The sequence below is a fragment of the Panthera uncia genome (genome assembly GCF_023721935.1).
Source record: "Panthera uncia isolate 11264 chromosome C1 unlocalized genomic scaffold, Puncia_PCG_1.0 HiC_scaffold_3, whole genome shotgun sequence".
Lineage (NCBI taxonomy): Eukaryota > Metazoa > Chordata > Mammalia > Carnivora > Felidae > Panthera > Panthera uncia.
In genome coordinates, this window is record NW_026057584.1 from 33,075,244 (window position 1) to 33,099,272 (window position 24,029).

Sequence of the window (24,029 nt, forward strand, 5' to 3'; positions counted from 1 at the left end):
GTGCTGACAGCTCAGAGCCTGGAGCCTGCTTTGGATTCTGTGTCTCTGTCTCTCTCTACCCCTCCCCTGCACGTGCTCTGTCTGTCTCTCTCTCAAAATTAAATAAACATTAAAAAAAACAAAAAACAAAAAAACAAGTAGTTCTGAAGTTCTACATGACATCTAAAGAGAATAATTTGTTGGGGCACCTGGGTGGCTTAGTTGGTTGAGTGTCCAACTGGCTCAGGTCACGACCTCACAGTTCATGAGTTCAAGCCCCACACTAGGCTATGTGTTGATAGTTTAAAGCCTGGAACCTGCTTCAGATTCTGTGTCTCCCTCTCTCTCTGTCCCTCCCCTGCTCATGCTTTGTCACTCTCCCTCAAAAATAAACATTAAAAAAAATTTTTTTAAGTTTAAAGAAAATAATTTGTTTTCTTGAATATATTTTTCTTAGGAATTGAGGTATATTTTCCATGATGTCTTACATAAATTATGGATTGGTTCAATCTATGGAAAGGTTGTTAAGCAAAAGAAAACCTCCCCTTTTATCTGTTCCATTTATCCAATTAAAAACAAACCACACGTTTGGGATACTTACTTCCTTGAATAGGAAAGAGTTTCTGTGTTTTTCCATCTTCCTTTTTAACTATATATAGAGAGAAACATGGCTCTAGGGTTGAGAAGTTAAGTAGGTTGAGGACTTGATGGGAGAAGGAAACACTGGGCAAGAGAAGGACACACATCTACCATCAATACAACTTCTATGTTATCTTTCCACCATCTACCATCTTAGGATATCTTTCAGTTGCTGTTTCTCCTTTAAAAAATTTTTAATTTATTCATTTATTTTAAATTTATTTACTTATTTTAAGAGAGAGAGAGAGTATGAGTGAGAGCAGGAAAGGGACAGAGAGAGAGGGAGACAACAGAGCCTGATGTGGGGCTCGATCCCACAAACCTTGAGCTCATGACCTGAGCCAAAATCAAGAGTTGGACACTTAACCAACTGAACCACCCAGGCACTCCTGCTGTTGCTCCTTTTACAGCTGCTTTTGATACTCATTTTTATCAGGAGGGCTACCCCCAGTGCCCTAGTACAATACTATGTGCAACAAGTTGGTCCAACAAGGCACTCACTCAAAAAGATAAAATTGAACTTCCGTGTGACTTACCTAGGGAAGGCTCTGCTCTTGAAGCATTTCTACAGGTAATAGGTGAAAGGTGTCTGCATATATTTTTGGAACCAAAAATTTGAATATACGGTGTCAAAGCTGTTCTGTTTAAAAAACCTATAAAGGCAGTTAGTTGTACATTCTCTGAGATTTTTAATTTCTCTCAGTCTTTGCCATATTAGAACCTTGAAGTTACAATCTTCATCTCTACAGTGCTCATCCTAGTGGTTCACTAGGTCCCACTGCCTATCTTTAATCCTGACTGAATCTGCTTCCTTTTCCCCTTCATCGCTCAATTTTGGATTAGGCTCTCATGATCTCTTGCCAGTGCCACACTGGTTTCCATGTTTATCAATTCCCTTCCTTTCAATTCATTCTTTATAGTATCAGCTGAGTTACCTAATTTGAACCTCCTCTGTTTAAACTCTTCCAATGATTTCTAGGATAGGTCCAGACTCTTAGCATAGCATGCTAACCTGTCTGTGATATAATCCCATCTGGATCATCTGGGTTCTTCTGGGCCATTTCTCTTCATACTTTCTTGTAGTATCCCAAACTCTACTCCAATCTGATATCCTCCCATCCCCTTGGAAAAGCAACCTCTCAGGCCTCTCAGGGCCTAATACCTACTCATATTTTAAGACAATGAAGAAAGTTCTCTCAAAAGGAGAAATTATCTCTGACTCAATTAAAGTGGATTAGGTATCTTTGCCATGCACTTCTGTAATACACTGGACTTTCACTCTGCCATAACACTTATAAACTGTACTATAATTTTCTCCAAATCATCTATGAGCAACTTGAAGGTGGGGCTGTGTTTTTTATTTTCTACTATGGTACTTGTTACAATTACACATTAGGTGTTCAAAACGTATTTTGGGGCACCTGGGTGGCTTGGTCAGTTAAGCATCTCACTTCAGCTCAGGTCATGATCTCACGGTTTGTGAGTTCGAGCCCTGCATGGGGCTCTGTGATGACAGCTCAGAGACTGGAGCCTGTGTCTTCCTTTCTCTCTGCCCCTCCCCCACTCATGCTGTCTCTCTCAAAAATAAATAAACGTAAAAAAATAAAAAACAAAAAACAAAAACATATTTTGATGCCCTTCTGAAAAAGGAATTTTCTGGTCACAATGGAAACTGCATTTTTTTTGCAGTTTCTCTCATGCCTTCAGTCCAATCACTTTCCTTTCCAATCTATCCTGCATACCTGTCAGTCCAAACTTCTTCGAATTACTGTCAAGGTCCTTCCTTACTAAGAAAATCTGATCTCCTTATTGTCTATGACAGCAAGTCTAGACATCTGGGTCTGGCTTTTATTTTTTTATTTTTTTAATTTTTTAAATTTATTTATTTATTTTTTTAACGTTTTATTTATTTTTGAGACAGAGAGAGACAGAGCATGAACGGGGGAGGGGCAGAGAGAGAGGGAGACGCAGAATCAGAAGCAGGCTCCAGGCTCTGAGCCATCAGCCCAGAGCCGGACACGGGGCTCGAACTCACGGACCGCGAGATCATGACCTGAGCTGAAGTCGGCCGCTTAACCGACTGAGCCACCCAGGCGCCCCTGGGTCTGGCTTTTAAAAGATGTTTGGAACTACTTCTGCCCAATTTCCAGTCCCTATTCTCCCTTATCTCTGGTCACTTCAAATACTCTGCCTTTATTCTTCCTATTGAAATCCCACCCATCCTTTTAAGACCTTGCTTAGCAATCATTTCCTCACAAAAGTCTTCTTTGGCTCTTCAAACACATATTGAGCATACAGTTTACCACTGATTTGGTGACTTACATGTCATCTTCTTTGGATGTAACTATTTCTTGTGTAGGCCTTCCCTCCACCACAAGATGGTTTAAGTTCCTGGGGGGAAGGAATAAGATCATACTTTTTTGTATCTAGTAACAGTGATTCAATTTCAAAAAAGTGAATATTATAACAATAAAATGAAAGCTGTCCAAATATAGAATTGAATTTGAAAAACCCTAGAGAATAAAGAGGAAGTCTCATCATTAGGATTAAAAAGAAAGACTAATCACTAGCTTAAGTTAGTCACTCGCAGAGGATGTAAACTAGGAAGATGGATCAGATAGGTGTAGGTGTAAATGAAAATAATTTTACTTGTGATAAGTCCTTATTAAAAGTTTCAGTAGGCCATTATTACACATTTTTCTCAAGCCAACGTATTCATATTTTCTCTAAGGACATTTAGTTTTCACCCTGAATGTTCTGTAGAGAATTGCAGCAGTGCCTGCAACATTATATTGTAAGGTTGTGCATGCAAATCTATTATCCTTAAAATGTTATTTATGGTGACAACAGAACCTCCTAGAGTAGGCTATGCTTCTCCTGAAGCAAAAACTCCCTTGGCATCTACATAAGACAGGGCCAACACTCTTTTGTTCTATTTTTTTGGTAATATTTTAATTAATTAATTAATTCTATTATTTATTTATTTATTATTTATTTATTTTGAGAGACAGCATGAACATGGGAGAGTCAGAGAGAGGGAGAGAGAGAATCCCAAGCAGGCTCCATGCTGTCAGCACAGAGCCTGACACAGGGCTCAATCCCATAAACCATGAGATCATGACCTGAGCTGAAATCAAGAGTCAGCCACTTACCGACTGTGCCACCCAGGTGTCCCAATTTTTTAATTTTTTTAAAGTAATCTCTATTTGGGGCTTGTACTCACCTCCCAAGACCAAGGCTCACATGGCTCTACAGAGCCAACCACACGCCCAAATCTAGCACTCTTTTAAAACATGCTTGTCCCTGTTCCAGACACTTAGCTAATAACACTGGATTCACCTAGAATCAAAAACAATGTGTTGCCTTCAAAAACTCATATTGCATTTTAACAAGGACTTATACAAATTCAAGGATCTGAGAAGATTATTTGATGATGTTTAGCACAAACACAATGTTAGGCCAATAGAGATGTTTTGGTACCTGCTAGGTTTTCAGTAACTGCAAATTGCTTCATGTATGTCCCAGGCTATTCTATTTAACCACTGGGCCATTTTCACTTCTATTTTTGAATTCTCTTGGCATAATCAGAGGTTGAAAACTGTGTTTCAAAGCAAAATGCAAAATACATTAGAATCTCAAACCAGTTCTGTGGCTTTGGACAATATATTTAACTTCTTAGCAACAGCTTTTTAAAAATGGAGACAATATGTATTTTGTAGGATTACTATGAGAATTGTCAACCTATGTAGAAAAACTACCACAGTGCCTGGCAAATAGAAAGTATGCAACTATTATTCTAACGTTAGATAATTGTTTATGTTATCATGCTGAGTAATGACAGTCATATTAGGACATTTACGACTCTGGTACAAAACACCTAAAATATCACACTAATAGTCATAATTTCTGGTGACCTCATAAAAATCAAAAGATACAATTATTGTTGTCATTAATATGATCTTTAATAAATGGAATAATGCACCATTTTACAGCAAGCCTTTTTTAAACCTAAAGAACTGTCTTAAAATCTCCTTCTCCAATGTCTCTGTAGCAATACAATCTTTTTATTTAGGTTTATATATATCAAAGCATTTACTTACAATTATTCATAAAAAACTCTTTAGTGGCTTAATGTCAGCTTTCATAGTGGCATCCATAGATAATACAAAAGAAAAGTGATTTGCTTTATTTCATACTCACACTGATCCATCAAACACAACTTATACAGCATAGCAAGGTCTCAGACGGCTTTTACAAAAGCAAAATAACTGAAAGTAATTTTTCATAAATTCATATGATATTCTATCTGTAATGTAAGAGCAAAACACACCAACAAAAGATACCCGTTAACAAGAAAGAGGGTTCTGAGGAATTGCCAATATTTTTTAGCCTTTCTTATTCCAGAAAAGCATCCTCAGAAATGAATACTCTGTAGCTTATGTTTCTCCTGTCCATTCAGAAAAAGCATGGCAGCTACACATCTCCATGTTTCAGCTACTACAACACCCTAAGAGTTAGTGTACTTTACAATTATCCACTTATCTTTATTTGAAAAATTATCAACAGAAAATTAAGGATGATTCCAGCTTATACAAACACTTATACAATATAATTTCCATGGAAACATGACAACAAGGCATACAAAAACTTTAAATAAATAAATGTGACGAGAAAAAGAAAAGCCACAGAAGCCAAGCAATTCAATTTTAACTGGAACCTATCTTTGAATTGCATCTTTTAGTAACTTAGTTTTATTATTAAGCTTCTTTAAAAATATGTTTCCCTATCATACACAGGAGAATTGGTAATAAGGTGGAGAGCCTGAGACAAGAGACTGGTTACAAATAACTTCACTGCTAGGATTTTAAGTATACAGCGTATCAATTTGGAGCTTAAACATTTGGATCTGACAAAGTGATAAATAGCTTACCATAGGTTACCTTCTTAAAACCATCCAAACTATTACTAAAACTATAAACTCATTATTTCACTTTTAGAAGACAGTTTTATAATGTTAAATTACCTCAAGAAAATTTTATCTCAGAGGAACTATTTTACTAAGTTCTCCCATTAAAAAACAAAGCAAAATTAAATGATTTGTCCCATCATGTATAACCATTTGCCCAAAGAAGAGAAATGGTCTTAAGATGGTGTTTCAACTCTAAGGCCTAAATATGCTGCAACATGTAGCCAATTAGTTGAGTCATTTCCCTCTATTCAGTAATTATAGAACGGGGCAAGTTTTTATGATTAATGAAATCTGATGTTATGTCTATTAAAATTAAGTCAAATCATAAGATGAAACATTAAAGGAACTGTGTGTGCAACAAACACTTTAAATATTCAACTGGACTAATTGCTTGTTTGCTACCAATTAAAGTTTCTCATGTGCAAAGGGATGAAAAGGGCCCTGAGTTTTTAAGTAATGTTAGGTCTACAGTGTGCGTCTAAAACATGAAGATGTTTCTGAAATCTAAAAGTACAAATAAAATGAAAAAAAAATCTATATGTTGCCTTTTGAAACATTTTTAAGAAGTTGTTTAAAATCCAGTAATTTGGTTAAAAATTCAATGATGAACTGGACGCCCTAGTGATATGATTTATGTCTAAAGATTCCTTCTCTCTTACCCAAATGTTATAATCTGGGTTGCAAATTAAGTTTAAAAATGAATGTCACTACAATCAGTAGTAGCATTATGAACATCATACTAATAATAACAGAATTGAAATTTTTAAGATCTGATAGATTTGGGGCACAATTTTAATATACAGCATAAAATCTGAATTATTTTCAAATGTATCAGTCATGAGATAAAATCCTAAATTTTGCTTTATATGCACAAACACTCAATTTTAGTCAGCCACTTAAAAGTTAAATGAAAATTGTTATAGTCCAGTTTATGTTGCAAAATAATAAGTATTTCAAAAGTGGTCTGCAGAAATGTTCATGGATAATACCTAATTATTATAAGGTTTGTTTTTGAAAGTTAATCTTGCATTTTGTGTTTAATATTTGATACAAAGAAATATGTAAAATGTTGTGGCTCAATCATAATGCTAAGCTTGCTGCAATATAGGTTAAAATTCTTAATGGCAAAATTACATACAATTCTGTATGCATGGCTTTTTAGTTGTAACTAATGAGAATATAAAACTGTAAAACTCCACAATAGAAAATGTTAGATAATATAAACTTAAGTACTGATTTTCTGACAATCTGATAGTTGGATCCATTGTCAAACGGTACATCCTAATTCTTAATTCTATTCTACTGAACTATTACTTAACTGAAGTAATGAATTTGAATAGAACATAAAATATAATTTTAGGTGTTCTTAAGCATAAATAGTTCTGAAAATAGGGCTGAGAAGAAAATACTAAGGGAGCCAAAGTAATTTTGTCTGAAGAACTGGCTTAGATGTTGAGAAGCCTGAAGCATACTGAAGAATAACAATAGTGGAGAAGATGACAACTCACTCTCTTTTTTTACTGCTGGAGAAGAGAAATGCTTTTAAAACAACACAGGAGGGAAGCAGAATAGACATGAAGAAAATTTTCCTGATACAGAAGATTGCAAGTCAGATAACCAAGAGACAGAGTAAGTCAGAAAGAGGTGATTGAACGAAAGTAATGGGTAGGTGCACCAGAGCAGCCTGAGATTTCCTCTTTTCTTCTATGTTAGTTTAATCTGAGAAGCTATAGAAAAGCCTTACTTTGATAACATTTGTGTAACTAGCTCAAACAGTGATTTGCCAGACTTACTAAATCAAAGAATATATTTAAGAGTAGATCAGGTAGTTTTGGCTAAAGTTCACATCGTTCAGAATCTACAAATTAAAATGCAATTCTATTTGCTGAAGAGCGAACTGACAGCAAAAGGTATATTTAGAAACATCTCGGTCTGAAAAAAAAAAACTCCTGGGGTGTATGTGGGAGTGTGACACAATTTCTGGAATAACAGGTCTAGATAATCAACTTACATGTGTACAGATTCTAACAAGTTAGCTTGGAAGTTAAAGTAACAGAGAAAGCAATCCGTGAATAGTTACACAATCACCTGCACATAACTGGTCGTTAAGTTCAACATAAATTTATAAAAGGTTGTATAGAAATACAATGTAATCTCAAGTTCTAGGAGCTAACTACCTCCAATAAAATATTCATTTCCATAAATATAAAAAAAGAAACAAAAAATGTATTGACATATTTTTCCATAGCAAATGAGTATGAAGAGAGGTTTATAGAGAATGTAAAATTCAGTAAATAACTGCAGTCTACCAGGTATTCCATTTGGCTTTAGATACCAAACTTGAAAATATTTTAAATAAAAATACTTGTCAAATTTTGTGACAATTCCCACTGAAACACATAACTGCTTGTGTGTTCTTACCTTTCTTTAGTTATTTTCACATTCAGAACCAATGTATATTTTCTGGAATAAGTGTGTACATATAAGGAAGTTATTGAAACTCCTTTATAAGAAAGATATTGTCCTTGTATCCTTCCTACATCCTCCTCAATTAGTTTTCTGGATTAATAAAATTTTCACTATAAGCAGAAATTTTCAAGATGGAGTCAAATGATTGATAACACTTAAAGTCCACGTTAAATTAATTCCTTCAAATCAAGTATGGAATCAATTTAGGGGAAAGTCTCTGTTCCTACAAGCCACCTTCACTTTTCCCTTAAAATTTGCTTTACCTTTATTTCTGCAATGTAAGAATATTAGGAGTGAAGAAAAGTGAAACAATTTTAAGAATCATGATGGCAGATGTGGGATTGAATTTTATCTTGAATTAATAATTATTTCTCAAGCAATAGTCAGTATAGACATGTCTACATGTTTTATGTTTGCCTAACTTCTAAAGGCATTAAGGTATCTGGTTTGGCTTATATACAAGCCACAACTGTATTGGAGTGTTGTAACTGAATTTCTTACAAAATGTCAGTATATTACACATCCTTCCATACAGTGTGTAGGCAGTGTGGTGTGGATGAAAGAGATGTGGAGAGGTAAACCCCAGGTTAAAATCCAGCTCTCTCTATTACTAGGATGTGGAACTTGGGCAAATTACTTAGCTTCTCTTAGTTTCAGTTTTCTCAATCTGTAAAGTGGGAATATTAACTATAATCCTCAAATGGTTGCTATGAAGATTACAAGAGATTGTGTATATATACCCCAGCATTCAGTATATAATAAATTGTATTATTTAATTCCTGTGCCTTCACATAACATTTTGCACTGATAATGTCTTCCCAACCAAATTATGAATTTAAAAAGGGGGAACAATGTTAGGATTCATAATTAAATCATTTTTGTTTAAACACAATTCAAATAAGTTCTTTCAATGACTTAGTTCTGATACACAATTAGGATAGTTAAGGGATTAATATTAGACTTTGGTTATCAATTATGATGCTTTTGAGGTTGTAAAACCAGCAAAATGAATTTTAATATTTATTCATTAACTATTTTATTTCATTATTTCATTCAATATTTTATTCAAAAGCACCCAAATGCTTTTCTACATGCAAAATTTTGTGATAGCAGTTAAATATTAGCTTCAAGAAACATTTATTATTAGATGAATAAAGTTACCAAGTATTTTAAGTAATTTTGCCTGCTTGTAGATTACAGATTCTGAATCAGTCTGATATATGATTTAATTTAAAATTTATTAAAATGATCTACTTTCTACTTCTATTTTTTTCAGAGTCTACTAAAAAAACTAGGGAAAGAAAATTATTTGTTTTAAATATGCTTGCATGAAATGGGAAACTTATAAGGATTCTTCTAATTTGGTATATAAATTTTTGAAAGCATTTTATTAGTCAACATCAAAAAAAAAAATGCTAGAAAAATTAAAACCAACTAGCCTAAACACAAAGTAGAATGTAAGATAACTCTTCTTCTGTCAGGAAAAGATGATCAGGTCTAACTGATGTTAGACCTCCAATGGTTATTTATCCTCAATGCTTTCAATTGGAGAAGGAATATAATTTATTTTGACTCAAAGATATCCTACAAATGTTTGAAAATAATATTCTGAAATGCAGTTCAAAGACATTTAAAGGCAAGAGAACTAAGTGAAAATTTGGTGGGAAAGATATAATTTGTTTCACAGATAGAAGAATAACTGTGTCAGAAGACTGAAAAATATGTTAAAGATCTGAATCAACAGAAGGGCCAATAAAACATAAAAGGTGGAAGTCCTGGGCACTAGAAAAATAGAATAAATGTTAAGTGATGTAACATCTAACTCACAGGATCATAGCAGATGGAAAAAAAAAAAAAAAAGGTGGCTTATAGAGTAAGTCATAAATATTTTGGACAGAAAATTGGGAAATTTAGGTTGTCTTTAGCTAAATGAAGATAGAAGAATATGAGTGAGAAAATATTGTTCAAGAGATAAAAACCTAAAAGCAAGAATATGGGGATTTGTGTTTTCCTCTTAGCTTTTTAAACTCCCATAGAAATCTTAGATCTTAAATAATGTCTATATAGAGAATTTGGAAAAATTAAGTGAGATCATCACTGTTTGCAAATTGATAGAAAATAATTTGTGCTTATTTTAAAAAAAAGTCCCTTATTTGACATAAAGTGCTTTATTTAAAAAAAAAAAATGCTGAGGTGTTGTTTAGAGATAGTTATCAGTAATGAAAGAAGCAAAGGAAGCTTTTAAAAAGACAATATGATTTGAAGGATATATAACATGTTATCACTAAAAGGTATATTCTATTATAATGTAAATAATAAATGCTTCTCACATATCAAAGATCATATGAAAAACTGGCAAAAAGAGAAATTATGAAAATAGGATTAGTGAAGAAACAGTTATGAAAAAAGAGGTAAGCCTCAGTCTGCTCAAAAATGATAGGTTTGGCAGCAATCCTTCCTTCCACAGGGATGTGGCATGCCAGATGAATGATTTTTCCACACAGTGTTTTAGGTCATGGGAAGAGGACTCATTTTCAGATAAAGTCACCAGGCTTTGCTTTGGAAGGGAATAAAAAGATATTACCAGTTCAAAACTACAAATTATTTTTGAAGTTATTTTAAATGGGAAATGTAATTTTATTTGAGTGAAAGATGGCCTATTCAGAGAATGAAGGCTATAGCATTATGTAGTCTTAACCATCTACCTACTTAAAAATTCCATATAAGTATAGCTCTATAAGTTTTCTGATAAAAATGTGCTTCTTAAATAAATGAATATGGAACATGAACATACATACAAAAAATAAAATAAAATGAAAAAAGGCTAATATTTGACTTTGTCTACTTTGTTCTATGCTCTCTTATGAACTTCCAAAAACCAGAACCAAATATGTTTGTTAAAATGCCTGGAAAGAAACATTTAGGACTTGGAAGGTTAAAATAAATGGCATTTCAAATTAGGTTTTGGTAGTTCCTTCTCTAGAGCCCTTTGAGACAATGTTTCTGCATTCTCCATTAGGAGAGAGAAAGCAAGAAATCAGGTAGCTGCTTTCTCTTGTGCAAAATTCACTGTCATAGAACTGACCTGCCAAAAGTATGGGGGGTGGGGCAGAAAAATGTACTCATGGAAGAATGTGTGCTCTGTTAGGAAGAGAACTTATAAGAAAGCTTATTTGTGGACTATAGACTATTGCACGTTCAAATAAAACACAAGAGAAAAGAAAGTCCAACAGATAATATGTTCACAACAGTTCAACATATAAACTAGCTTGGGCCCAGAAATAAAACATGGATACCAGACACCACTGCAGTCAAACCTGTCTTAATTTGCTTCTGTTTTAATGACCTTTAGAAACTGGTCCAAACTGATTATCAGCAATACATTGTTTTTGCTTTTTTTCTTAAAAAAATATTTTGAGACCACTTTTGATACACACACATATAATTCTGTGGTCATAACAGACAAATATAACTTTAAGGAGACTACACAAAAGTGCAAAACTTAAAAAAACAAAATTAAAAAATATGGAAGCATAAGCTAAATTTTTCTGCATAGCTGAAATCTATTTAAAGCAAGTCCTGTTGCAGGGGTGGGAGGGGATACTGACAGGAAGATAAAGCAGTTTTAATGTCTTCTGCACATTTAAATGATGCAAAAAATAATTTCACTCCATAGGCTTGAAAATATTTCACAGACAGTTCATTCCTATATCTTTAGACACCATGGTAGTAGCAGTGCCTCCTTCCGCAAGGTAAACTGCGGTACTGGATTTGGAATGAACTGCCCTGTCACTGCCATTGTTGTTGACCTCACAGTCCAGAGGTTCAGTGGAGATGACCCAGGTGGAGGGGCGCCACCGCTTAAGAGAATAGGGAGTTTTCACACGTTTCTTGATCTTTTCACCAGATCCTGATTTGCCATCTTGTGTTGATTCACCTACTGGAAATAAAGGTACAGAAAAATAAACTATATATAAAGAAACTATTAAATAATAAAAACTTAGGGTTGTAACTTAAGAACAGAATAGACTAATATCTACAGGAGATTTTAATAGATATTACTTGAAATTCAGGATGCCAGGTAATTATTCTCTAGGCAAAACTTAACCAACTTATTTTGAGACTCTTCAAGTCCAATGTTTTTATAACTGGTTGAATTATTATATAAGGACAAGCAAAAACAGAGGAGAAAATGAAAACTTCTCAGCTGTATTCTCAAATCCTTTGGTTACTGGTAGTGATCCTAACTTGGCAAATGCATTTAATCACTCTACTTAATGTTCAAAGCAGATCAAACTTTATTTTTAATTTTTAATTTTTTGAGAGAGAGAGAGAATATGTGTGAGTGAGCGGGGAATGGGCAGAGAGAGAAAGAGACAGAATCCTAAGGAGGTTCTAAGGGCAGAGCCCCACGTGGGGCTCCAACCCACGAACTGTGAGATCATGACCTGAGCCAAAATCAAGAGTCAAACGCTTAACAGACTGAGCCACCCCAAAAAAGATCAAATTTTAAAGGCACCTGGCATATAATATTTTCAGAAGAATGACACAAATACTATAATACAAATTTTCTAGTAATTCCCCCTTCCTACACTGACAAGACATTTTATTGATATGAAGCCCTGCCACAGGGTGTGTCAAATGATCTATGATACACGCCACTCAAGCAAAGGGCTAGATTCTACTGATCTTTTTTTAAATTTTGTTTTAATGTTTATTATTTATTCTTGAAAAAGAGAGAGCATGAGTGGGAGAGGGGCAGAGACAGAGGGAGACACAGAATCTGAAGCAGGCTCCAGGCTCTGAGCTGTCAGCACAGAGCCCAACGCAGGGCTTGAACTCGTGAACCACGAGACATGACCTTAGCTGAAGTGGGATGCTCAACAGACTGAGCTACCCAGGCACCCCTTTACTGATTAATTTTTTAAGTAAGCTCTATGCTCAGCATGAGGCTTGAACTCATGACCCTAAAATCAAGTTGCATGTTCCACTGACTGAGTCAGCCAGGTGCCCCTCTACTGATTAATTTTTTTTAATTTTTTTAACGTTTTATTTATTTTTGAGAGAGACAGAGACAGAGTGTGAGCGGGGGAGGGGCAGAGAGAGAGGGAGTCACAGAATGTGAAGCTGGCTCCAGGCTCCAAGCTATCAGCACAGAGCCCGATGCAGAGCTCGAACTCACGAACTGTGAAATCATAACCTGAGCCGAAGTCGGACGCTTAACCGACGGAGCCACCCAGGTGCCTCACTACTGATTAATTTTTGAGACCTAAATCCCTTCAGCCCATTTTGTAGTCCTTGGCAACAACCATATAATATGACTTTGAGTTTTTTCATAAAGTACTGTCAGTCTAAAACATAAATTGTTTTGTATAATGATGACTATTAAAGATTTTGGTGAGCTCTCCTGTCTTGTGTTATAACCTCTTTATAGCCAGAAACCAAGTATCAAGTTATTTGTTTAGATTTCTAGGGGACCCAACGACACAATGCTATAGGCATGTAGGAGGCTCAACATGTAACTCTTGAAAAAGATGACACTAAAAAAACAAAAAACAAGAACAAGTTTGTTTTTTTTTATAGTGACTTTTTCTGAATTTTCTCTGGACTTCTCAGATTTATTAAGGTTAGTCTGATAAAATCTACATGTGTCTAAAACAGATGTTAATATACTCAACAAACTTTCAAAAGTTCTACTGGCATCATTCTACCTGGAGCTTTTTTTTTTTTTTTTTAATGTTTGTTTATTTTTGAGAGAGAGAGAGAGAGAAACAGAGCATAAGCAGGGGAGGGGAAGAGAGAGAGGGAGACAAAGGATCTGAAGCGGGCTCTGTGCTGACAGCAGACAGCCTGATGCAGGGCTCAAACTCACAAACTGTGAGATTATGACCTGAGCTGAAGTCAGACATTTAACTGACTGAGCCACCCAGGTGCCTGTTACCTGAAGCTTCTAAACTTGTATTTACTTAATCTCAACCATTCACAACAAGTATGTAAACTGCATTATAAACCAGGAGCTATATAAGGTATGTATTAAGTTGGTAATTAATTATTCTGACTATTGTGACATTGACTCATTATCAGCAACAAAAAACTACTTTTTTTCTTTACAATAGTCTGATCACTTTTGAGGTTCAACCAAGTAGTTTATTTTATTTCCAAAAGTGGTAAAAATAAGTAATTGCTAGTTGAAACACATTTTGATTTTATCTAATTAATTATTTAAATGGTCCCAAAAGACAAGCAGGAGAGATTAAATGATCCCTGCACTTACACTGCAAACTGCTGCCATCAAGAACGTTTGTGGCTGAAAGATCCAGAGAATTAGGCCTCTGTGCTTTTCTGGGCTTTGATGGTCCAGGATCTGCTACAGTGCTTGAAACACCCTGCGTAAGATCATCTTGCTCTGAACATGGATTACTGTTGTTGTTATTGGAATTAGTTCGGCCACCTTCCAGTGGCCGTTCCCTCCTGTCCACAAGACGATCCAGAACACCTTCATCATGGCCAGCCTGTTGCTCTCGTCTCAGTAAAGGTTCATGCTCATCAGGACTGGAATTAATATTCAGCCGGGTATCCTCACCAATGAATTGATTCTGCAGCATTTCTTGGCCCCTATGTGCCACTGTGTTGGTTGTCTGGCCATTTGGTACTGTCCCATTAACATACTGGGTAGCGGCAGTGTGGGAGTTAACACTGTGGTTTCGACCTGCCACACCATTCATTGTGACCGTCACCACATGAGGTTCTGCAGCATTGATTGTATTCATCTTGGCAACTCCAGTTTCTACTTGTTTCAAGTTTGATTTGTGCTTGCTGCCAAATTTCAGCCGGGGCTCCTTGGTTGAATTTTTGGTGTTTAAAGGCAAACTAGTAGGTCTCTTAGGAAGATTCTGTTGCTTGGGCAGAGGATAGATCTGAGTGGGTGGAACATCAGGAATTAAACATGCTTGGCCATTTGCAGCTTGAGTGAAGTCCTGCTGTCCAGTCACTTCTACTGCAAGTTTTATGAGTGGGTAAAGCAAGCTAGAACTGGTACTGCTCAGTGGGTCTGGTCCACTGAACTGTTTAAGAGAATGCTCCATGAGATTCTCATCAGAACTTTCCTTGAGGTTCTTATCAACTTCTTTTGGGTCCAGCTTGTTGGTCTCCAAGTCTTCTTCTGTCAGTTGTAAGCAGACAGGGGTTGGCCCAATTGGTTGTGAAACATTTGTGGCATGCAGATTTGTTTCATCTGAGTATGGCATCTCAGATATAGTGGTCATGCCAGTGCTTGGAGTGAGGCCAGTGGTGTTTGTGGTTGTTGTATTGGTGGACAGGCTGGTGACGCTTGTTTCAGGGCTGGGGATTCGAGCTTGTGCTTGCTGTCGTTCATAGTTAATTGAATTTCGGTTCTTTTCCCCTATAGTCAAAGGTGTGCTAGACATTGAATGCTCAGAGGAAATATTCTTCACAATGCTGTCAGTATGATGGATAGAGTCTTCAATGTATGAGGAAGAAGAATAATCAGGATAAGGGCCAATCTTTGGCACGCGCCTATTGTGTGACAGGTTGCTTAAAGAAAGAAAAAAAGTGCCACATTGAGAATGTAAATTTATGACAAACTGACCCTCCAAGTTTAAGACCTCTGATTTTAAAGTATAAAATGCTCTTCATTTTATTCCTAACCCATATTATTCTAGAAGTTATTCTAAAATTCTGATCGCATAATCAAGTATCAATTAATAACTTGCTAAATGATAGTTTTATATTATTTAAGACTACTGAAAAACTTATGTCGATCTAGATATGATTTTCATAGATGTTCATTATTTTGATTTATAGGACTTAATTTAAAAATGTCCCCTATAGTTTTGTAACACTACCAAATATATTTTTATGAATTGTATTCTTGCACAACTGGACAAAGTTTCATGAGAGGAGGAACCATGGTGTATATTTCTTTTGTACTCCTACAATCCTAGATACATCATTGTGGCTACTCAACAAATACATTACCAGTTAAGTTCCAATGGCCAAATGGTATAAAGAATATAAGCGTTTAGGTTGTTCTAAAGTGCTTCCATTAAGAGGCAGTGTAGCAATAGAATGTATCTTCCTGGGGGTAAACTGAGCCGTATCAATGAAAGTCCTACAGCCTAAGAGTATAATGCAGAGTGAGACAGATAAAGGAACAACAATTCAGAACTGCTCTCCAGTTCTTCACAGCCATCAACACCCACTGAGAGGGATGGTTTTTGAGCATTACACTGTAACTTATTTAGGTTATTTAAAATAAAAGCCAGGACTAGCTTTAATTAAACAATGGCAACATTAATAGATACAAAATGTTATAGGAGAAAAGCAGCAGCTAAAGGAAAAGAGGTGCTATAAAGAAAGACTAATAAAGTTATGAGGGGAATGACAGGAAGGTGAAGAATAAAAAAGCAGCTGTACTGCACAAGGAAAGGACGTCTGGGTAGGGTTCAAAATAATGAAACCTAGAGTAGAATGACTATGGGATGAACCATGATTTAGGGGAAACTATTTAGAAGTGACTGGACATGAGAAACAGCATGTAAAGCATAGAACCGAAGGACTGTGGGGGGCAAAAAATGTGCAATACAAGGAGGGGGGAGTAGCATCAAGGATTTCTTCTTACCATTCAGGAAAAGTTCAAAAGCACTTAAAAATAAAAGCAACTGACTCTTGAGAGAGGTACAAGTAACATGCTAGAGTATAAAGAAAATACAGAGATCAGGGAAGACAGAAGTAGAAGACTATCCCCAGGTATGCATAGAGTGAGAAAATTTGTATTTAGAATTGCTAGTTTTTACCTTCCTTGACTTGCTGATACATAAGGAATAAGGGTTCACATGCTGAAGCTAATTCAATCTAAACATAAGCAGTATAAACCCAATTTTGGGTCTATAATTCATAATACAAATTGCTCTTAGAAATTAGAACAATAGAAAATAGCAAAAAAAAATTATTCAATAATCAAGTATATTTTTATCTCAGTTTTCTCTGGTAACACTTTCCTGGGTGCTTTTCTGAAAAATTTTTAACATGTATTAAATAAAATGATAACTTTGTGGGAAAATCCCCCCCCCAAACATGGAACAAAAAAAGTTCCAATTTTTTAAAGAAATTTTTTTAAAAGCCCATTTATTTAGAACCAAAAATCATAGTTCTAACAGAGAAATGTCTCATAAAGTAATATTCATGATGGGATAGAAAGACCTTATGAATTGCTTTCATGTAAAAGTAATAAAAGTATATTCTATACAAAAGAGCATTGGATAGGAAGGCTGGGAATCTTAGTCTCCAGTGAAACAGTGGTTAGATACACAGGTGAGTTCATAGTTTTATTCTCTCTTAAAAAAAAAAAATTAAAAATTAAAAAAATTTTAAAAAGCAAGAGAGAGAGGGATAATAACAACCAACGATAAATTAGATAATTTATGTAGATTTTGGAACTATGAAAGTGTTTTGCCTTTATATTTTAGGGAAGTAGGAGTGTTAGTAAGGACTAGTCTCTTTTACTATATTTTGAGATACAGAAAAACATAGATTCCATCTTGTACTTCTACCAAGCAAAAATCTCTGTGAAAAAACAGGCATTGAAAGAAAAATTATAATGTTAAAGTATATGAGTTAATCATTGCCTTATTAGACTGGTTTAATAGCATTTTTTTTCCTATTCTCTGTTTAGTCTCAATTTTCAATATTGATTGATGAATGCCAAAGCTCTCTAACGTCTTACCGTTCATTTTGCATAGCAGTAGACATGGGATTGACTGTTGGGCTCACAGATTTGTTTCTTTCCCAAATCATCATAAGTTCAGCCATCCTCTCCTCAGCACACTGTGCAGTAAGCCTAGCTTCTGCATCCTGGTCCCAACAGTCTTCGATTGTCTCCTTGAGTGACCTCACTGCCTGTAATAAAGTAAATGTCAAACAGTAGATCTTTAAAGAAAATTCAGTATTGAGATTTTGAGTGACATGAGATAAAAGAATGTTCTTTAACCAATATTTTACACAGCTATCATAAAATATTTTAGACTTCAGAGATTTGTAAAGGGTCACATTTCTCAAAAGATGAGGAACAGCTAAGCAAGCAGGGTTTAACTTAAACTCCTAAAGAATTACCCATAAACGTAAACAGTTGTAAAAAGTTACATGGTTCGCCAAGGTCACAGGTTTATGTCATTATTCATTCACAGGACTGTTATTTCGATCAATAACCATTAATCTCACTTCAAAAATGAGCTTTGAATTTGATGGAATTTTGGCACGAGGCTATCTTCAATCTCTAGGTGAGCTTTTTTACTATTAGTAAAGTACATTCTAACTATGAAATTTAAAGGGTTGGCATTATTCTTTAAACTAGTTTCAATGGTAGTATCTAAAGCAGTCTTATTCTGTAGTATTCACCCAAATCAGTAGTGAACAATAGTCTCCCTTTTGGGGAAAGTTGGTTTGAACTTCCTTTTAAAAAACAGATTCTGGGATGCCTGGGTGGCTCAGTTGGTTAATTAAGGGCTCGACTTCAACTCAGGTCATGACCTCGTGGTCTGTGAGTTCAGGCCCCATGTCGGGCTCTATGCTGACAGCTCAGAGCCTGGAGCCTGCTTCAGATTCTGTGTCTCCCTCTCTCTCTCTCTCTCTCTGTCCATGCTGTCTCTCTCTCTCTCTCTCAAAAATAAACATTAAAATAATTTTTTTTTAAGTAAAAAACAGATTTTGTGTATTTGACAAACTGTCCATCCAGAATCCTTTCAGACTTGTTTTTGGACTTGTTGTTATTAAGCTTGAAAGTTTTTCACCTGCTGATATTCATAGTTATTGTGCCTTTAAAACACATTCAAAAAAATTAAGGTAATGGTTGTCAGATTTAACAAATAACAATATACTACTTAATTTTAATTTCAGATAACTGACAAATAATTTTTAGTATATATTCCATGCAATGCTTAATCTGAGCATTTTATCTCATAAGCCTATTTTAAGCTAAAATCCTTGTTAGCAATCTTGGCAACATTTTTTGTGTTTTCCTAATAATCTCTGTTCTTGACAAACAGATCCAAACCTGTAGGAAATTTGATAATGTTTATTCTGGGGATAGGCTAAATGAATACCTGCACCACGGCCCACCCCTGACACCATCTTTCCTGTTCCCTTGGGTCTTCTAAGCTGCCTGCCTCAGTGCCACAGCACAAATCCAAGACTATATCTTTTAAGGCTGAAATTTATATTGAAATTTTTTTACGTTTATTTATTTATTGAGAGAGAGAGAGGGGGAGAGAGAGAGAGAGAGAGAGAGAGAGAGAGAGAGAATATCCCAAGCAGCCTCTGCAATGTCAGTGCAGAGCCCTATGTGAGGCTCAAACCCATAAACCATGAAATCACAGCCTGAGCCAAAATCAAGAGTTGGATGCTCAACCAACTGAGCCACCCAAGTGTCCTGAAATTTATATTGAATTTTGAAATCTATTTTAATATATGTTCCAGGCTCTGACTACTGAGTAAAATTCAAACAATATAGATATCAATTAATAATCTTCTCATTAAATAATAATCTACCTATTTCTCAAATTTTAGAAGAACCTGAAGAATAGATACTGATCATACAGAGTTTAAGGGCAACTGTGTAACCTCCCTGAGGTAGAAGTTTGGTGTTTATGTTAGAAGTAAAGTTGAATCTGTTATTTATGGTAGTTATGTTCTACAAAGTTGCTATAAATGCTGAATTAGTGAACACTGAACCATTGTTCCTGGGGGAAATACGGGGTTAGACTCCTGTGAGCCTCTGGCCACAAGATTTTTGCCAACTGATCAACACATAATCTTGTTTTATTTGTGTTTCTGTTTAAAGACATCTTTTTTCTTAAAGTTTATTTATTTTGAGAGAGAGAAAGTGTGGGGGAGGAGAGGCAGAGAGAGAGAGGAGAGAGAGAATCCCAAGCAGGTCTGCATGCACAGTGAGGCTAGAACCCATGAACTAAGAGATCATGACCTGAGCTGAAGTTGGATGCTCAACCAACTGAGCCACCCAGGCGCCCCCCTGTTTAAAGACATCTTTAAAAATAGTTATTAATTATTAACTATGCTCATAGCCAATAGCAGTCTACATAATCGCCTAACAAAGTAAATCTAGCATACATTTTTCTTCTTCAAAAGGCACATCACAGCCTTTTAGTGCTTCGGAGCACTGTACTCAGCACTTCAGCACTACATGTGGGGCTATTTTAACCCAGAAATCACTAACAAGATGCCCCAAATGTGAAAAATATGCTAAACAAATGCCAAAAAGGACACTTGTTTATAGTATAAGAGATGAAACAAAAAGACAGAGTGCCTTGTTGATTTCATTTGGGAAAATATACATCTGATGACTAAAGTTTTTTGCTGCTCTGTGTACATCCATGAAATGACCATAAAAGCGTTCAGAGTACTGATTTGGGGATTACAAATCAATTTTGGCAGGTAGTCAAATTCCAAATATGAAATCTGTAAACATGAGAAAAGACTGTATGTAATGGATTTAAAACTGACTTGGATTTGAAGACCACAAAGGAAGTTCAGAAATCAACTTAATTAACTTTTTAAATAAACACACCTCTAAAAACTAGTTATACATTTATCTTAGTGGATTTTGATATTGGTTTGATAAAATGAGTTTGTCTCCAGTTATGAAATGAGAATTTTTTCTTTTTATTTTGAAATAATTTCAAATTTACTTTCTTGTCTTTCACAGCCTTGACATTTTTGAGGATTATAGGCCAGTTACTTTTTAGAATCTCAGGATTATAGGCCAATTACTTTTTAGAATCTCATGGTTAGATTCAAAGTTTGAAACTTTGACAGAAAAATCACAGAAGGGATGCTGTGTTTTTCTCACTGCATCTTATCATGTGGTTCACAATTTTGATTTGTCTCATTACTAGTGAAGTTACCTTGATCACATGTCTGAGTTGGTGTCTGCCAGGGTTCTTTCTCTATTGTAAAGTTCCATTTTTCCCTTTTATATTCAATCAGTGGGTTTTTTTTTTTTTTCAACGTTTTTTATTTATTTTTGGGACAGAGAGAGACAGAGCATGAACGGGGGAGGGGCAGAGAGAGAGGGAGACACAGAATCGGAAACAGGCTCCAGGCTCCGAGCCATCAGCCCGGAGCCTGACGCGGGGCTCGAACTCACGGACCACGAGATCGTGACCTGGCTGAAGTCGGACGCTTAACCGACTGCGCCACCCAGGCGCCCCTCAATCAGTGGGTTTTTAAAAAACTTTCATCAGTGTTTTTGGGGTGGGAGGAATACTTAAAGTGTCTGTAAATATAATGTTCTCTATACACTTTTCACCCACCATTTTTGGCATCTCAATGTTTGTTGGCTGAATTTCTGTGATGATTGCTAGTTACAAGACATTTAAAAAATGATAGTAAACACAAAATAGAAATATGGACAAAGGGCACATAAACGAGAAGTACAAATGCCTTATAAAATATGCAAAGATGTTTAATCTTATTCACTATGTTGAGGCAGTACAGTGTAGCATTTAAGAATATTAGTTCCGGTTTTGTAGCAAGAGTGCCAGCTCAGTTAAGAACCTGGCTTCAAATCTTGGCTCTACTACTTACTAGCTGCAAATTAAAACAAGATCCATTTTCACCTATAACATTAACAAAGATTAACAAAGGTTCCTATCCATCAACCATCTGTTCTCCTAATTTATAGGCAACCAATGTTACTAGTTTCTTGGGTATTCTTTCAGAGAAACTTAATGACATTTTTCTTCAAACAAATACCTGTCATACACACAAATTTATAGCTCCATTCATTACTAAACATAAAGTGTAACACAGTGAAGTGTACACAGTGAAATCTTTCTAAAGCAAAGATTTGGACAGCTTTCCATATAAAACTAAAAGAGACTGTTCTTCCCCAAACAGAGCACTGTCTATTGCACAGAGTCCCATTCACCAATTGCTGGCCCAGAAGACTCAGAAATACCAAAATCCAAGCAGCTAAAAATTGTATATTGACTGTTCTCTGTATCTGAAGTTAAGAGAGACATGGGATGAGGCTCTGTTTATTACTTTTCATTATACAGTTGGGAAATAATTTTCAAAAAACTTTTTCAAAAAGAGACCCCACCCTCCACCAAAACAACTCATCAAGGCATTGTCCTGGATGTAATGAAAATTTGATAAACAGAAACCTTGGTCTCTACCTCTATGAAGTTTCCATTTTTATGACAGAATCATCACTGATGCATAATAATACATAGTGGTTAACAACTGTTGAGATCTTACTATGTACTAGACTGTGTTCTAACTCATTTAATTCTTTTAAATTTTAAGGAGGCTCTATGCTTAATGTGGGGCTTGAACTCATGACCCAGTAATCAAGAGTTATATGCTCCACTAGACTGAGTCAGCCAGGAGCCCCTAATTCATTTAATTCTTATTTGAAGTAAGTGGGAATTATCATCCCCACTTTTCATATGCAGGAAAAGAGACCGAGAGGAGAAATTAGGGTACACATCTAGTAAGTGGCAAAGCTAAGGTCAAAGCCCAGGCTGCATAGCTCCACAGTTCATACATTATCGTATGTTGAATGCCTCTAAACTATGCTGATAGAACACAGCCAGTTCCTAGTGAATAAATGGGTTCTATTATAAAAGTTGTAAGTTGATTTTTTTTTGAGAAAAATCTTTGTAAGTTCTAAACAAAGTATAAATAATGATTAGTAAGTCATTTACACAAGTAAAGATTTAGAAGTAAATTAATATAATGAAATAGGGGAAGGGAAAAATAAGAAAAATAGCTGAGAATTTAAAGAGGTTGACTACAAACAGGATTCTGAGGTCCTGAATAACGATTTGGTCATAGATGGTTGTTCTAAAAGTAAGTAAAGCAATACTGAATGTCCCAGAGTAAGTAAAAAAATAGAGAAGAGAAGATTAAGGAAATAAACTGTATAGAAACAGAAAAATTAAGTCACCACTGGGGAGTTAGTTTAAGGTCTTTAAACAAATATTGAAAAAGGATTTGACAATTTAGATGAAATGGACAAATTCCTTCAAAGACAAGACATAAACAACAGATGACTTGAATGGTTTCTGTATCTATAAATACGTAGTTAAAAAATTTCCCATTGAAGTAAAAGCAAAAATGAACTATTGGGACCTCATGAAGATAAAAAGCTTCTGCACTGCCAAGGAAACAATCAACAAAACTAAAAGGCAACCAACGGAATGGGAAAATATATTTGCAAATGTCATAGGATAAAGGGCTAGTATCCAAAATCTATAAAGAGCTCACCAAACTCCACACCCAAAAAACAAATAATCCAGGGAAGAAATGGGCAGAAAACATGAATAGACACTTCTCTAAAGAAGACATCCAGATGGCCAACAGGCACATGAAAAGATGCTCAATGTTGCTCCTCATCAGGGAAATACAAATCAAAACCACACTCAGATATCACCTCATGCCAGTCAGAGTGGCTAAAATGAACAAATCAGGAGACTATAGATGCTGGCGAGGATGTGGAGAAACAGGAACCCTCTTGCACTGTTGGTGGGAATGCAAACTGGTGCAGCCGCTCTGGAAAACAGTGTGGAGGTTCCTGGAAAAATTAAAAATAGATCTACCCTATGACCCAGCAATAGCACTGCTAGGAATTTATCCAAGGGATACAGGAGTGCTGATACATAGGGGCACTTGTACCCCAATGTTTATAGCAGCACTCTCAACAATAGCCAAATTATGGAAAGAGCCTAAATGTCCATCAACTGATGAATGGAAAGAATTGTGGTTTATATACACAATGGAATACTACGTGGCAATGAGAAAGAATGAAATATGGCCCTCTGTAGCAACGTGGATGGAACTGGAGAGTGTTATGCTAAGTGAAATGAGTCATAAAGAGAAAGACAGATACCATATGTTTTCACTCTTATGTGGATCCTGAGAAACTTAAGAGAAG

The 24,029-nt window shown here is 35.5% G+C and overlaps 1 protein-coding gene across 1 annotated transcript in view; it reads right to left on the reverse strand.

Moving 5' to 3' along the window:
- Window positions 1-9,925: 9,925 nt before the first annotated feature.
- The window catches only part of BMPR2 (bone morphogenetic protein receptor type 2), a 194,865-nt gene continuing 180,761 nt past the window's right edge, over window positions 9,926-24,029 (reverse strand). The window contains exons 11-13 of the mRNA XM_049615159.1: window positions 17,802-17,974; window positions 14,331-15,610; window positions 9,926-11,996 (exon numbers count right to left, since the gene is read on the reverse strand). Coding sequence (XP_049471116.1) covers window positions 11,746-11,996; window positions 14,331-15,610; window positions 17,802-17,974 — 1,704 coding nt within the window. The 3' untranslated portion in view covers window positions 9,926-11,745. The remainder of the gene's footprint in view (window positions 11,997-14,330; window positions 15,611-17,801; window positions 17,975-24,029) is intronic.